The following is a 17,042-nucleotide window of genomic DNA, read 5'->3' on the forward strand; positions in this document are numbered from 1 at the left end:
CATCTCTCATTGATGATGATAGGTTGGAGAGGTGAACTCTGTGGTATCAAAACTTGCAGATGTTAATGCAAATGAGCGTGCTTTGCTCGACCAGTGCAACGATCTATTGTCTACAGTAGCATCTATGCAGGTGTCATTTTGTATCCTCTATATATCTCTCTTTCTCTCTATCCTGTGTTTTTCTGTCTCTCACATGGAACAAAAAACTTTTCCAGGTAACAGAGTGCAGCCTGAGAACACAAATATTGCAACTAGAACGCCCGCCCACCAGCTTAACAGAACAGGACACCGCAAGGGTATAGGTAGCTGATTGTTGTGTTGTGTGCATTATTAGACCGAAGATCTTGCTAGAGAATCGAAACCCATTCTTTTTTTACTTGAATTCATGAAACAAGAAGCAATAATAGATTCATTGACAATGTTTGGTCATGAGTGGATCATCAAACTTGATAAACATTCCTGAATGGGCCCTCCCGTGCCCATGTCAATAGTGTATCGGATAACGGGTACAAAATTCAACCTCTGACATGCGGGTAGGGACGCAATATTGACACACCCGACCGTCCAGTACTGTCTTTAAAAAATTCATTTTTCAATTGCCTAAGACACTCATTTTGGAATGCTCGCCTTTACTGTGACACACACATGTGCCACAGGGTAGTCCACCCTCATTGTCACACACAGGGTAGCTCGCTTGGATAGGGCCTACGGGTGGTAGAGAGGTGACACCATACCTCCTCTATCGTACATTTTGAGGCATTTTCAAGTAAGCAGGTGTAGACATGATTTTGATGAACAGTGTCGTGGAGTATCCGTTCAGTGTCCGATTGACACCAAATTTGTCGAGCTTTCATATTTCATATGGACGGACTTAACTCTAGAACCACATGCCCAAATTTCCTCCATAACCCCAATTTTCAAGGTTAAGACCCGGTTGCATGCCAACTATGTGTAGTGTGTCTAGAACCACATGCCCAAATTTCCTCTAGAACCCCGACTTTCGTGGTTAAGGCCCAGTCGCATGCCCACTATGTGTGGTGTGTTAGATGATGCATCATCTTCCTCAGTCCCATCATGCCACTCATCTAGGCTCTCACGTAGTCAGATGAGCGTTACTTGAGGCTTGTCACTTCTCTTATCATAACGTGAGGGTCAGAACCTTGTGACACTCAACCTCCCGTCATTTTTTAAATACGTCATACACGTTCATTAATCTAAATAAATGATAATTTAACAATAATTGCTAACATAGTAGAGATGACCAATAGACCAATTTGTTGGTGGAATTTTCGTTGGAAATTTGGTTGTACCCATTCCTCATAGGTTTGGTAAACTTCCAAGAATGTCCACTTGAGTTTGTTAATTTTCTCACCCACTTGCTGGGTTGGCCTATGATGATGACTAATCCCTCTTTCAAGTTGCATTATTCAAATAACTAATAAAAATAAATAAATAAATAAATAACCCATTTTTTTTAATTGAAAAAGAATTAATTGAATTTATGATCACTGATACAGAGTTCCAATCTGAATTAACAAACTCAATTCAACTAATTTTGAATTTCGATTCTAATCCCTATTTTCCCCAATTCAGGAAATGGGTCGTCCTAATTCAGCGAGTTCTCCGTTTCCGGCAGCCAAAACAACCGCGGCTTCTTCGTCGGCAGAGGGCTCTCCACCTCCTGGTCGCCGGCGAACAACAGCTTCGGCGACAGAGCCGCTGACGCCGGGATATTCAGGTCGAAATTCCGATGGCTATGGCTGACGGTATGTGTCGAACCCACTCCTTCAGACGAAGTCATCGTAATCCCACTATAGCTCTGACGATTCCCGAAGGCGGCAGAGCCGCCTTCGTAGTGGCGGCGCTTGTGTCCACCCAAGGCCTGCCCAGTGGGAAACGACTTATGACAAACATTACAGACATGAGCCCTTCCACCAGAGGTAGACGTGGTGGTACTCGACGTGGCACCGGAGACCGACGTGGACTGGTCGTCGACAGAAGCCGGTTTCCGGTGGCTAGTTTTGTGGCCACCGAGAGCTTGGTAAGAGGAAAAGACCTTGTCACAAAGTGGACAGTTATAGGCAGACTTGACGGTAGCCACCGGCTTGGGTGGAGAGGGAGAGGCGCCGCCGCGGGCAAGCATGATGAGACAGAGAGCAAGATACTCTTCTTCAGAGGGAGCGCCGTCGAGAGATGGGCGGCGGGAACGCTTGCGCTTGACCCAGGGCTTGAGAGGCTTGTCGAAGGGAGGGGGGGCGGCCATGGTCGGGGAATTGAGAGCTTCGAGCGCCATAGGTGAAGGAAGGGTTCGAATTGGGGAGTTTCAGAGGAATTGGAGAATTGGGAATTTGAGGAGAGAGAGAGGGAGGCGGAGGGATTTATAGAGAGAGAGAGAAACAGAGGAAGGAAGTTACGGAGGAAGGACGGCAAGGCAAACACGTTTTGGTTTTAGATGGCGGCGGCTGAGGTTCACTCCAATTCAGTCAAACTTTTGACCCACTGGCTGCGCTGACTTTTTCAACTGCCTTCCACATAATCCGCGACCTAAATAATTCTAAATTTTAGTGAACATTTTCTTGGAGAACGTTAGAATTTGGTCCCGACTTTTTTAGTGTTGAGTTATGGAACGTGATGTTTACGTTTATTATCGTGGATTTTTTCCATCTTAGTGTTACTGTGTATATTTCTTCATGTTTTTTCTTTTATTCTGTATGTTTTTCATCTCGATGGATGTGGCATTATGGCTAAAGCTGTGCCAGCTTCTTGTAGATTGAACTCTTTTCTCTTTAGTTTAGGATTCGAGTTGTTTTTGGGTGGGATGGTCGGAATGAGCTTCTAACTAGTGGCAATGAAGTTCTTGGTAATTAAGAAGGGGAAGGAAAATCTCCGCTCTATTTAGTGTGGAGTTGGAAGTCAAAGTTTTGACAGTGGCAAAAACGCCGTCGTTTTAGTGGCGAGGATTTGGCATGTGCAAATAGAATAAAATTAGAGGCAGCGTCGGCATTTGGGATGGAAAATTCGTTGTATTATATTACATTGATGTGAGGTGAGCTACCCATAAGCCCAACCAACCAACCAAACCAAACCAAACCAAACCATATGGGTTAATTGTTTCAAATAAAATCTTAAATTAATAATTATATATAACGAATAAATTTAGATATCCCATTTGAAATTTATAGTTATTTTCTTTTTCACTTCATTTACAACTAAAGAAAAATAGAAGTGAAATGCTCGAAAATGGAGGAATTTACGCCGAAGATCGAACCCAAAAAATCCATCATCATAGGAGTGGTTTTGTTTCGTCGATTTAGGGTACATCAGCGCACGTTTGAGCTCGTTTCTGTGGGAGAAAGATTCGTAGAGGATTATACTAAGGCGAGGTTGAACCAATTAAGACGAAGGAGTCATGACCGAAGAGAACCGTATTCAATTCCCACACCGAGGTCTTCTAGACCTCTTAAGGCATCAAAGGTCAAAATAACTTGAAATAGCTTATAATTTTTTTTTAATCTTCTAGAACTGATCGATACATGTCTAGAGCACTCAATTAAATGGGTGAAGATGGATTTGCAGTGGATTAAAAATATTTTTTAATACATATAAACCTTTTTAAACATTTATTTGGGTTCATGCACCATTTTAAGTGGGAAATGATTCATGTTCTACTTTTGAATATAAAGTATAAGTTATTGAAATAAAATGAACCAACTATGGTGCCAGGATAGGTCCATTCTGATAAATCAAGTGTCATTAGAAGTTAGTTGACGATTCTTTAATGGTCCTATATCTAGCAAAATACAGTAATTAAAAAAAAAAAACGCTCTTGATTTGGTGTTTATGTGGGTCATTCTTGTAAATCCAGATGCCACTGGAGGCTGACCCTCTATTGGAGCTAGACCTAAGGGGAGAACCCATAGCTGAATCAACCATGGTGCCTACACGAGTCAATTCTATGAGATATAGTATCTATAATAGCCCAAACCTACTTGCAAACAAATACAGTCTTCTTTGAGATTTTTCTTTTGAGTTTTTCTCAAATTTTTTAAAACGAGTATGTTAGGAGAAGTTTACATATCCTTATGAATAATGATTCGTTTTTCTCTTCAACTCATATGAGATTTCACGATCCAATCAATACAATAGTCTGAAGAAAAAAAAAAATTGTTATTGAAAATAAATTAAAAAATATAAATTATCTAAAAAATTGTACTCACATTCTCCACGTGGCTTTCTCGAATGTCTCCAAATTTACTGGACCAAATTGCCCTCCATAATTCTCTATTAAATATTTAATTTTTATGGAAAAAAAAAAAAAGGAAAAATCCACGCTAAACGAGTCAAGATTCAATTTATTTCTCCTTCATTTTGGTTTCTAGTTCCGATCACAGCCGGCGATGGAAGCAGCCTCGAATCTCAGTTCCTCACTTCCCCTTTCGCCGTCGCGCTACAGGACCACCGCCGTCTTAACTCGTTTTCAGCGGATCGCTTCTTTATCCACAGCCGCCGCCGGACCCCTCCCGTCGTGTCGTACACATTTGACTCGCCTTCATCAGCGTCGATCCGCGATTTTGCCTCTACGTTGCAATGGTAATTCGAATTTCCGATCTGTTGTGTAAGGTCAATATTCCTCGACGCAGGTCAAAATTGAACTCCTCGCGGAAAAGTTCGGTAATGGGGGTAAGGAACTTTTTAAACGATGGGCAATTTGGTCATATGTGGGTTCTCCGCTTGTTGCTCCAACTTTTTTGTATAAGAAATAATAAATTAAACCTATGGTTTCCGTGTTGGCCGCTGCCTTTCTCTCTTTCTCTCTGGTCTTACCTCCCTTGAACTGGGTTTTGATCGAGTGTCCGGCGGCTGTTTGGCAGTGAGGGAGTCGGTGCCGGATCAAGAAATGGCGTCTATTGATGTAGAAGACCCACGCATAGCCAAAATCGCCAAGGCCATTCGAGTTATCCCTGATTTTCCCAAACCAGGTACCCAAATCGTTCTTGGGTGATGGGTATTTTGTTGGTAAAGGCTAAGTTTCTTTGGCCTGAACATTATCTTCCTTCTTTTGGTAGGGATTTTGTTTCAGGACATTACGACGTTGCTTCTTGATACCAAGGCCTTCAGGGACACTATTGATTTGTTCGTGGAGAGGTACAGAGGGAAAGATATCACTGTGGTTGCTGGTAAATTCTAGTTTCAAAAGGGTGTCATTTAGATCAGGAAGTAATTTTGTAGTTTAACTTGAAGTGAACCAATTGATCTTATTTGTTCTGTAGGGATTGAGGCGAGGGGTTTCATTTTTGGACCTCCCATAGCTCTGGCTATTGGTGCAAAATTTGTTCCCATGAGAAAACCCAAGAAGTTGCCTGGTACAATTTTGTGCTTGACTCGCGTTTGTTTGTGGCCTTGTGAATCTATTTGTAGTTTCAGCTATCTAGAAACTTTTTAATTTTTAACTAGATTATAGCATAATGTTTCTGGATAGGATTTGCTTTGGGCCTTTCCTGGGTAGCTTAGGTGGAGGGCAAAGAAGCCCCCTTCCGGGGGTCCGAGCCATTAATGAGATACAACTCTTGGAAGAGCTAGAGTTCTAACATTGTGTCAGGACCTACGGGCGAAGAAGGCCCCCTTCTAGGAGGCCTGAGCTATCAGTGAGATACCACTCTTGAAGAGCTAGAGTTCTAACCTTGTGTCAGGACCTACGGGCGAAGAAGGCTCCCTTCCGGGAGGTCTTAGCTATCAGTTAGATACCACTCTTGGAAGAGCTAGAGTTTTAACCTTGTGACAGGACCTACGGGCGAAGAAGGCCCCCTTTCGGGGGGGCCTGAGCCATCAATGAGATACCACCCTGAAAGAGTGAGAACTGAGCTAGAATTCTAACCTTGTATCAGGACCTACGGGTGAAGAGGGGCCCGAGCCACTAGTGAGTTACCACTCTAGAAGAGCTAGAATTCTAACCTTGTGTCCGTGCCAAAGGTTTCCTCGGGCTAGACAGAGATTGGCCCTTGAGTGCCAAAAACTCTTCATGCATATGCTATTAAGTTTAATGTTTGCTATCTTTAACCCGATGGTAAAGAAGCAAGCAATCTGCATGCCTTAGACGTATTCTAGTTTCTAATGCAAGAAACTTGGAGCCTTTAATCGATGTTCCAAGTTACTTTGGTACAATGATACTCAAGAAACTGGATAGTGGCTATTGTGTTGGATTGTCATGGTTAATTTATCTTTGAATACACATGTAAGTAATGATTCTGTTTCTGAAATGCATGTTTACAGGTGAAGTCATTTCAGAAGAGTACTCTTTAGAGTATGGAACAGATAAAATTGAGATGCATGTAGGAGCTGTTGAAGCTGGAGAACGCGCTCTTGTGATAGATGATCTCATTGCAACTGGGGGAACCTTGTGTGCAGCAATAAGACTACTTGGTAGGTTATTTTTAGAGCCAACTTGTTATATTACTTTTTAGCTGATAATGCACAGGCCAGCTAAATAAACCAGCGATGCATTGCGTTTTACTCTTATGTACTCGATGTCATTATCATGGCTGTGATTTTCGAACTTGCTCAGTTCTAGGCCTCAGCTTATTCATTGAATATGGTTAACTGTTATTGTGATTGCGCTTTGGTTTCTATGAAATTTGCTCAGCTTCATTCTTAAGTTGCTGAGAATCTGCTGAGAAATGATAATTCTTTTCCGACTCATGGCTGTGTTGTAGATAGAACCTTAATGTGAGATTCCACATCGGTTGGGGAGGAGAACGAAGCATTCTTTATAAGGGTGTAGAAACCTCCCCTAGCAGACGCATTTTAAAAACCTTGAGGAGAAGCCCGAAAGGGAAAGCCCAAAGAGGACAATATCTGCTAGTGGTGGGCTTCGGTCATTACAAATGGTATTAGAGCCAGACACTGGGCAGTGTGCCAGCGAGGACGTTGAGCCTCGAAAAGAGGTGGACACCAGGCGGTGTGCCAGGGAGGATGCTAGGCCTCGAAGGAGGGTGGATTGTGAGATCCCTTTACTGGAGAGAGGAAGGAGTGCTAACGAGGACGTTGAGCCCCGAAGGTGGGTGGATTGTGAAATCCCACATCAGTTGGGGAGGAGAACCAAACATTCTTTATGAGGGTGTGGAAGGGTTGATTGTGAAATCCCACATCAGTTGGGGAGGAGAACCAAACATTCTTTATGAGGGTGTGGAAACCTTTTCCTCGCATATGCGTTTTTAAAACTTTAAGGTAAAGTCTAAAGAGGACAATATTTGCTAGCGGTGGGCTTGGGCCGTTACACTTACTATTTTAAACTTTTCTTTAAAGAGTGTAAAGTTATCTTGTTCATGATCTCCTGTTGGTTATATTAATCGGTTGTTATCTATTTATGACAGAGCGAGTTGGCGTGGATGTGGTCGAGTGTGCTTGTGTGATTGAGCTGCACGGACTAAAGGTAAGCCTTTGGAAAAATCTGAGAACAGACCAAAACCTTGTAGTAGACTACTAGTTACAGAACTTCCCATGGATTCTGTCTAGTTGTATGTTTATGACATGATGAGTACTCTCATTTTCATTAGTCTCGAAACCAACTTTAGCCATTTCTTCGTCTTGAATTTTATCAGGGTCGTGAAAGATTGGGAGACAAACCTCTGTTTGTTCTAGTTAACGCAGCAGCATGATCGCAGAGCCTTCTTCTGTAACACGACGTGTTCAGTAACGACAATATTATCACGTACCGCTGCTGGAAGTTGAAGTTTCAAAGTAATGCATAATTTTGAAGCCGAGAGTGTTGCTAGAAATAAAAGGGCTGGTATTAATTTTGAATATCTGCAGAAACTTCTTTATTTTGAAGTTAAGTAGTTTATATGTCTTTCTTTCTCTGAATATGCCTTATTTGAATGAGTTTATAATGATCACTCTTTTCCCAAGCCAATGTGGAACCTTGTATGTACTCCTAGCAATCTTCCCCTTGAAGGTAGTACCTTTTTAGGCTTCTTTGTCGACTTGATCCGACCAATATCTTGTACGACTGCGAATCACATTGTGGGATATTCCCTAATGGTGACGATGACGATCACCTATCGCATCATCTACCACCTCCCCTCGAACGAAGATCTACTCCTCTATTGGGGAGTTATTGATGAGTTATTACTTGCTTGTCACCCAAATCACTTTTTGTTTGATGAGGGACCATCCCAATGTTTTAGGAATGTAAAGCGGTAACGGTCCAAGCCCAACGCTAACAGATATTGTTTGTTTTGGTCCGTTATGTATCGTCATTAGTTTCATGGTTTCAAAACGCAAAGAGGACATTAGACATAACGGTTACGTATCTGCTAGCTCATTGTGGTTACGTATCGTTGTTAGCTCAAAAAGGATAATATTTGTTAGCGATGGACTTAAGTTGTTACAAATGCTCACTAACTCTCTTTATTTAGAACTTAAAATATCTTCGATACACAATTTGGTTTATACTAGGTTCTTATGCTAATTGACATGTCCATTTTGGACATAAACTTTGTACTAATGGAGATAATTATCTTTTACTTCTATACTAGGATCATAGGATTTCTTTGGGGAGCTGTAATGGCCTAACTCTACCGCTAGTAAATATTGTTCTCTTTAGGCTTGCTTTTTCTTTTGGGCTTTCCCTCAAGGTTTTTAAAACGCGAGAGAAAGGTTTCCATACCCTCGAAAAGGGTGTTTTATTTCCCCTCCAACTAATGTGGGATCTCACAATTAACCCCCCTTTAGGGACCCGTGTCCTCGTCAGTACTCGTTCCTTTATCCAATCGATGTGGGACCCTCCCCCAATCCACCCCCTTCAGGGCCCAGCATCTTTGCTGGCACATCGTCTCGTGTCCACCCCTCTTCGAAGCTCAGTCTCCTTGCTGGCACATCACCCATCTCGTGTCCACCCCTCTTCGAAACTCAGTCTTCTTGCTGGCACATCACCCAGAGTCTAGCTCTAATACCATTTGTAATGCCCCAAGTCTGCTAGATACCATTTGTAATGCCCCAAGTCTACCGTTAGCAGACATTGTCTCTTTGGACTTTCCCTCAAAGTTTTTAAAACGCGTGCTATGGCTAAAAAGGGTGTTTCATTCCCCTCTCCAACGGGACGTGGGATCTCACTTGAGCTCTCTTTCCTTTTCTTTTTGCTTTTGTCATTTCTTTATATATATAACATACATATCTGTTTTTCTTATCCCACCCTCTTGAAATTGAATTATAAATTTAAATTTAATGTTTTACAATAAATAAATAGATATTAAAAAATAAATCTTTTTTAATAAAAGAGATAAAAACAATCTAATTCCATCCAACTTAAAATATATATATATATATCTCGTTAGATCGAATTCATTATTTAATAACATTTATTTGAGTTGAATCAAAATATATCTAAATGCAATCATAAATACATTGAGTTTGCCATAGGTGTGCTTCGTCTATATGACTCGAGCCGTACTAGAATTTAGAAGAAAAAAAAATAACACAACCAATAAAAAGAGAAGTCATTAATTAATATAAACGAATAATGTAGGTGAGAATTAAGAATTAATACATTTATTAAATTAGAATTATCTTGATACAAGTTTCTTTCCAATCCATATAATTTGTTTTTAATAATCGGACGACTTGACATTAATATAAATAAATTATCCTTTTTTTCAAAATTAAAAAAAAAAAAAAAACATAATAATTAATGATATTAGTTTTCTATATATATAAACAATTTAATATGATAATTTAGAAACAATAGATAATTAAAACGCTAATTAATTAACAAATATGTGTTCAATATTTAAAGCTTGCATGAATAATGCTGTTTATATATTAATTCAATTCTGTGTCACTTCAGGCTTAAATAAATATATTTTTTTTCAATGTCGGAAAATTACAAGAATGTGTATTTTCTATTTTTTTTTATTTAAAAAATATTCATATGATTAGCGATTCACGTCATTTTTTATTATCTTAAAAAAAAAATTCAAACCTCTAACTTTTAAAGATCTATAAATTAACTAACGGAGTTTGAAATATTAAAAACTTTAATCGTAAAATTGTTTGGTTTATATATCTCTAATGTGTTTTGTTTCCGTCACATAAATAGTTGTTATTACTATTCAATTATTAATTTATTAGTAAAAAACCTAATTAGTATTTTTGTGGTGTTTTTCTTAGATTTAAAAATTATGTTTTCTACGTATAGATTAATTTTATATTTTATTTTCTATGGTTTAAAGTCTTTTATCAACAAAACGTATACATTAAAAAGTTTTTTTTAAATGACTATTTAAAAAAAAAGAATAATAAATAGAAAAAAATATCCGGCAGGAAATTTCTAATTCGATCATTGCAAAAATAAATAGAAAAATTTCGCAGAGACGGAAGATGAAATAGGTGGTAGGGACGGGATTGGGGAAAGTTTTCTCATCCCGTCGTGCCCAATAAATACCTCTAATTATAGCTACCGACTAAAAATTCAAGAGTAATTAAATCTATAGAAAATAAAAGGTTAAATTAAAATTTAAGTTCTACATTTATACCTACAAAGTTAGCATGAATGTGTGATCTTTAAGAATACTTTACACTGCTATATGATTATTATGTGGGCGAAATCAAGAATCTTCGAGGGTCGCTCCGTCTTATATTTTGATGACATTATGAACTTATTAGAGGGAGGCCGACTATTCTAATAGTGTTGAAGAGTTTTTAGAGTTCGAGCTATGATAACATATAAAGACGTTATCAAACTACTTTTGAACCTAGAACCATAAGAACGCGGTTAGTGCAAAAGGATGAAAATTTTAGAGTTTATCGAGTTAGAACCCTAAGTTGAGCTCAAGTTAGTAAAATCGAAATGCTAGTTTTTTAAAAAGAAACTTATAACTCATGTATATTTAGGTATAAGCAAGACTCGTGAGTAAGTAAAGACAAGTATGAATTTTATGACTGTTTAAACGAGCTGTCATAGTTTCTTATGATATAAGACACGATTGTTGAGCTCCAATGAGTTAAAGAACATGAACTCTAACATGCTACTTGTGTCACACTTTTGTATGGATCGGTAAAGAGCTAGTTATGTTATCCAATGACTCGAACAACCCTAAGAGATTGATGAAATATTATTAGAGAATGAAAGCCATACTATAAACTTAAGTGAGTCAAGAACTTCGAATAACTCAAGTAAGATTAACGAGTCCTACCCGTAGTAGAAAACCTATAATCAAGAATATAGGTCATTATTATCAGAGGCGTAATAGTTAGACAAATGATATGTTTATAGATTCAGTATAAGAAGAACGTTTAATTAAAGGCTTACTTAATGAGTATATTTATATATTCACTTGTGTTGCTTTTCTTTCTTACAGATCAAATTAGAGATACTGACTGATGATTGGAGCGTGATAAAGCTGAGAGGCTATACAGTTTGTTTAGATCAGAGTCGTTTTTCTAAATTTCTATTGTGATTCGTAATTATTATTATTATTTTTTTAATTTCTCTGTGAACTTTCCTTTTACAACTAATTTTAGGGAGGCTACGAGGAAAGAGTAACAATATAAGTGACTCGTCTCGTTAAAGAGTTATGCAACAATATCTTAGCTCAACTCAACATCACATTAATCTAAACACCGACTTACGCATCGAAACATGTTAAACATAACACTACACCATCACGATAAAGATGGAGTTAACGTAGATTTAAGATTATATTTGATAAATAAAAGATAGTATTTTCTAATAATAATTTATAAAATATAGAGTAATATAATAAAAAGAGGAAATGGACAAAAAGAGGAATTACACGTGGAACTGTTGAAGAATGCGAATCCGAGTTGGCCAAAAAATTGAACACAATGCGAGAGTCTTGGAGGATCAATTTCCCTTTTGTCATTCCCACGTGGAGAATCAACCAAGACGAAGACCAAACACACGTGGAAGACCCCTACACGCCATGTCCACGTACGCACATTAAACAAATCCAAACAAAATACTTCAAAAATACGGTTTGGTTTTAAGCCGGTACGTAGAGTGTTATGGACTCTTTTTCTTTAAATTGGAGCCTCGGTATAGTCTTCGAAGGAAATATTGAATGCTGGTTGGTGCTCTGACGTCGGTCGAACAAAAATTGATCAGGATCGAAACCATTTTCAAGTGCTGGCTACCAATCATACGTGTCGGAGTCATCGCGTTTGAACATTCTTCATAACAATATCGAAAAAAATATCAACCGTGACTCAATTTTTTTCACGCTCGTACTTCAAACGACCCAATTAATTTATATATATAATAATTTTAAAATTGTGTGTCGGAAATTAATATTGTGAAGGCGTGGGTTTGGTTTGAAAGGTCGTGCAATGGGCGGCGCAATTCCCGAAGACAAAAGAAAACGAGTGGTCCGGCAAATACGCCGGAATCTGCGGCGGAGAAGAATGACGACACTTTTGAATAACGGACCCCTCCCTCCTTCCATCATGGGGTCCGTTTACAATATTGTGATATTTCGAGGGCCTAAATGAAAAATCAAGACTCCATTATTTTTATTTATTTTTTTATTTAATTAAATCTTGTCGGCAAGCTGATTTTCACGCATAATTTTAATTAGTTGAATTTTTTTTTAATTTAAAATAATTATAATAATGTATAGGGTAGTACTGTCATTTGACTTGCTTCTAACCATTATTATATGCCAACGTGTTTGACTTATGGATTAAGCTTTAATAATAATCCAATTTTAAAAGTCAAACTTATATTTATTTATTCTAAACAAATTTAGATAATTAACTTATATATTATATTATGTAATTTTACTCCGGTTTAGGCTAACATGGTAAGTGGCTTTATTGTTGACTTGGTTGGATGACTTAATTGTTGTATGAACGACGTGTACCCTATGGCCCCTGCACATGTCATGATTTTATGATTGTTTGATGTATGTGATGTTATGTTTATGTTATGTTATAAAATATGTCATGAATGGTTATGTTATAGGATTATGTTATGTTGTCGATGTTGTATGATGCATGAACCTCTATATGCCATGTAAGCTATGTAATAAATTCACTCGTGGCTTATGAGACATTAGAAAGCATAAAGCCATGTACGTTAACTACAAAAGATATGAAAAGTGTTTTCTTTTAATGCTAGCCGTTAAGTTATGAAAAGAATAGAGGTATGATTTGCATTATACGTATTTATCAATGAATCGATATTATGTGACCTCATGCATATTGTATGTCACATGTATTGATATGTTTCTCTATTATGATGAGTATAAAGGCGTACGGTACGATATCTATGTTTTGTCATGATATCATACAAGCTCCTTTTTCTCTGTGGTTCCGACATTGTGAGTGTGCGCTAGCTAAAGGGCAGGCCTAGGGGTATGTCTACGCTTGTCTGGTGAGTCCATGTATGCATGCACAAGCCGTGTGTAAAGAAGTACTACACATTCAAATTGGCTATGAAATGTTTTCATTACTTTGAACTTGTTACTTTCGTTTCCGCTACTTCATTGTGGTTTTAGGAACGTTTAAGTTCATGATATCATTTATGTAATGTTTTAAATGAATTTTTTCACTTAGTTATATCACGCATATAGTTACATCTCTATTTTATTAAGAAAAATAAGGTAATTACATAGATATAACTTAGGAAAAAAAAAATCTTTTGTGGGCGGGATAGGTCTTTAAGGTGTAATGTTACAAACTAAAAAAAGTACCAAATTCAACCTCCTTAGCCTCGACCCATCCATGCTCGATCGTCTAAGTGAGACATGTCTCATGCCTACTCCCAACTTAGGATGTCCGTGTTTAATTTGATATGTCTCACTTTTAACTTAATTCACAGAGAAAATGTCAAAATTCTACGAGACTTCTTATATAAATCTTCCTATCTTCAATTCAAATAAGATAAGCTCTTTCTCGTACTAACTGTCATATAACTGTCTTTTTTTTTTCTCTTTTTTTTTTTGTAGACCATGTTTTTCCAAAAAAGAAAAAAAAAACAATTTCTTTTGAATTTCCTTTGTTGAAATATTGCCAACAAAAACTAGCTCGAAATTTACCATTTATTTAGTCTCCTTTTCGCCCGTGATTGAATTAGCTTGTAGTTAAAATTTATTGATACACGAATTCGACAAAGAGAGCATACTTGAGTCGGAAATTATTCCAAAGTAAATCTGTATTTTTACGACAACTCTCAAAAAATAGATTATGAAAACGTCATTGAACATAATTCAAACATAATCCCCACTCCCTAAACATAACCCTTGTGATATGATAACTTTAGCGAGTTGAATCTAAGAACCTCACATCTCGCATGAATATGCAAACTCCTCAATCACAAATATTAAAACCCTAAAATCAAGTTGACTTCATTCTAAATGACTATAACTCTCGAAAATTTAATCTAAATATCTTATTAACAATAAGTTCTTTATATCTAAATTATATAAAATATAAAAAAAAATCCTAAAATAATAAGCAATCCCCCGAAGAAAAATAATATACGAACAACAAACATAATAAATCATATCAAACTTAAATGATTTTAAGCGAGTATATATATATATAAAAATAATGGTTTTTAGTCATGAAATATAAATATTTAAAAAAAGATAATTAGGATGAAAAAAAAGCATGAAAATGAAAGCCGACAAAGAGCGATTTTAACGGTACATTTTTGTCAGAATATAAAAGAATGTCAGACTCCAACCCCCACGATGTGGGTGACCCCTTACATTCCCCTTTTTTGTTTGTTTTATTTAATTATTAATTATTAATTCCTTTTCCCTATTTTTTTTTTTTTAAATATTGTTTTATCCAAACCGAAATTAATCTGTATTTATTGTTATAACAAAATTCAAAGACACCCCACGTTCTTACATTTTTAGATTATAAAACCCTCCTCTTTTAAAAAAATCATCTTTTATTTATTTTTTTTCGATCTTTTTATCTTAAACCGTCTTAATTAGGTAAACTCTTATTAAGTCAGATCATTTAAATATCGACTCGTTCAATATTTTTCGTTTTCCTTCTCATTTATTCACTTTTGAAAATAATCTCGAGTATTTTCTTTTATTTTTTAAAAAATATTGGCATGAATTAATAATATTTATGAATATAGCAAGAGTACGAGGGATAGAATGCAAATATACCTTCTCGAATTATAAGTTTATAATTTTATTATAACGAGAATATTAGACCATAATTATTATATTTTTGCTCCCTATTTACAAAACAATGTTTTAAAATTATATTTTGTATTAAAATGCAAACAAATTACATGACGAAAGAAATAGCAATAAAATGGTCAAAAGGAACAAAAAATAATAAAGAGGGCTTCTTTGTTCTTATTCCTCCTCAAATATTCTTTCTTTTCTTAAAAATCTCAAAATTTTTAATTTTTGTTTTCATCATATTTATATTTTAAAATTATATTTTAATCGTATGAATTTTGAAGAATAGATTGTAATATTGTTTTATATTTTTAATAAAAAAAATTAGAGTGAATATAAAATTTATCCATTAAAAAATTACAAATTTCTCCATTTTATTACCTCTTCTCTAAAAATAATGTCTACTTCAAAAATTGCTGTAAAAAAATAACAGCAGACACTCTTTTATAAAAGTGTGAAAACCTTTCTCTAGACGCGTTTTAAAGCCTTGAAGGGAAGCCCGAAAGGGAGAATGGATCTGGGTCGTTACACTTTCTCTAAAGATGTAGAAGAAGGGAGTCAGTGGGTCAATATCCGACATAAAAAGGGTCAAACCCATAACAGACGAGAAGCTAGCCGATCTCATAATTAAAATCGATTCTCCGTCCCCTTTCTGGTTCGAACCTTGGTCTCGAGTTGGGGTCTCCTAATTTCATTTGGATGGCATCAGAGTGGACTCTTGATAATAAAATACGACAAAAACAATTAAACAATCACTAATCAATCATTAATAAAAATTCCCTACAAGTCAAAGTCGGTTATCCCATTGCCATCACAGCATTGAGTATAAATATCCCATTTTCTTTCAATCATCCCCAAAACAAAACAAAACAAAACCAAAGATCTTAGCTTTGATTTCTCTTCATAAAAATGGAAGCTTTGGGAGCTTTTACTGATGGGGAATGGGATTCTTTCACTGCCATCTTCTCATCCCTTCAAGAACTCGATCAATCCCTCATCCCCACTGAGCTTCCATTGCCCAACAATGGCGCCTCTGAGCTTCCTAATAATACCTGGTTCTATTCCTTGGACGCTTTTGATCCCAATTTCCAGAGCTCTGTTCAACAGGACATGAGCTGTAGTAGCTGCACCCCTGTTTGGATTGACCAAGTACAAAACTGTCTCGCCGCCACCGCTGAAGCTTGCGACCATGGCAGCCAGCCGCCGCAGCTTGTCGATGGAAATGAACCGACTGCGATGAAAAGAAAAGACAAAAACAGAGAGCTTTCTTCTAATCAGAAGAAGAAAACTCGAATCTCCGGCGATGTAAGCCTTCTTTTTACAAAAAAATTCGTGGGTTTCAATTTTATTCAACATTTTTACAACAATATTTTAAATTTAGGGGCAAAAGAAGAAAACCCAGAAGAAAACAGAGGAAATAGTTGAGGATGCAGGGGTATCAGAAGGACAGAGCTCGAGTTCAGAAGAGGAGGGTCACGGCGGCTCAGCCACCACCTCCGACGGCGGCATGAACGGAAAAAGCAGAGCTAGCAGAGGGTCGGCCACGGATCCACAAAGCCTGTACGCCAGAGTACGCATTTTCTTGTCAATTCTCCTCTGTAAACTCTGTTTTTTTTGCATGAACTCCTATGAAGATTCATTTTTTTGTTGCAGAAACGACGAGAGAGAATTAATGAGCGTTTAAAAATGTTACAGAAACTCGTTCCCAATGGAACCAAGGTGAGGCATCAAATGGGTTTGTTCAGATCTATGAAACAGAGTGAATTGCTGACAGTGTTTTGATTGGGCAGGTTGATATCAGCACCATGCTTGAAGAAGCAGTTCATTATGTCAAGTTCTTGCAGCTCCAAATCAAGGTAAAACGGATTGATTGTTCTT

The 17,042-nt window shown here is 37.1% G+C and overlaps 3 protein-coding genes and 1 long non-coding RNA gene across 4 annotated transcripts; 3 read left to right on the top strand and 1 right to left on the bottom strand.

Annotated features, from left to right (window-relative positions):
• Positions 1-26: 26 nt before the first annotated feature.
• Positions 27-429, top strand: LOC111785100. The gene is made up of 2 exons (XR_002813615.1): positions 27-130; positions 216-429. It is a non-coding gene; the product is annotated as an uncharacterized LOC111785100 (long non-coding RNA).
• A 1,028-nt stretch (positions 430-1,457) lies between these two features.
• Positions 1,458-2,563, bottom strand: LOC111785099 (zinc finger protein ZAT10-like). Its single transcript, XM_023665574.1, has one exon. The coding sequence runs from the start codon at positions 2,291-2,293 to the stop codon at positions 1,607-1,609; it is 687 nt and encodes a 228-aa protein (XP_023521342.1). The 5' UTR covers positions 2,294-2,563; the 3' UTR covers positions 1,458-1,606.
• Positions 2,564-4,343: 1,780 nt separating this feature from the next.
• LOC111785094 (adenine phosphoribosyltransferase 1-like) lies at positions 4,344-7,909 on the top strand. The gene is made up of 7 exons (XM_023665570.1): positions 4,344-4,590; positions 4,872-4,979; positions 5,067-5,177; positions 5,271-5,363; positions 6,271-6,420; positions 7,371-7,429; positions 7,599-7,909. Exons 1-7 carry the CDS (start codon positions 4,398-4,400, stop codon positions 7,653-7,655), a joined length of 771 nt encoding a protein of 256 aa, XP_023521338.1. The 5' UTR covers positions 4,344-4,397; the 3' UTR covers positions 7,656-7,909.
• An 8,164-nt stretch (positions 7,910-16,073) lies between these two features.
• On the top strand, positions 16,074-17,020 carry LOC111785098 (transcription factor bHLH85-like; the record flags this gene model as incomplete). Its single annotated transcript, XM_023665573.1, has 4 exons — positions 16,074-16,469; positions 16,546-16,734; positions 16,818-16,883; positions 16,955-17,020. Coding segments are annotated over exons 1-4 (717 nt in total), but the record flags the coding sequence as incomplete, so codon positions are not given.
• Positions 17,021-17,042: the final 22 nt, after the last annotated feature.

Source organism: Cucurbita pepo, unplaced genomic scaffold, assembly GCF_002806865.2.
Source record: "Cucurbita pepo subsp. pepo cultivar mu-cu-16 unplaced genomic scaffold, ASM280686v2 Cp4.1_scaffold000367, whole genome shotgun sequence".
In the NCBI taxonomy this organism is placed as follows: Eukaryota; Viridiplantae; Streptophyta; class Magnoliopsida; order Cucurbitales; family Cucurbitaceae; genus Cucurbita; species Cucurbita pepo.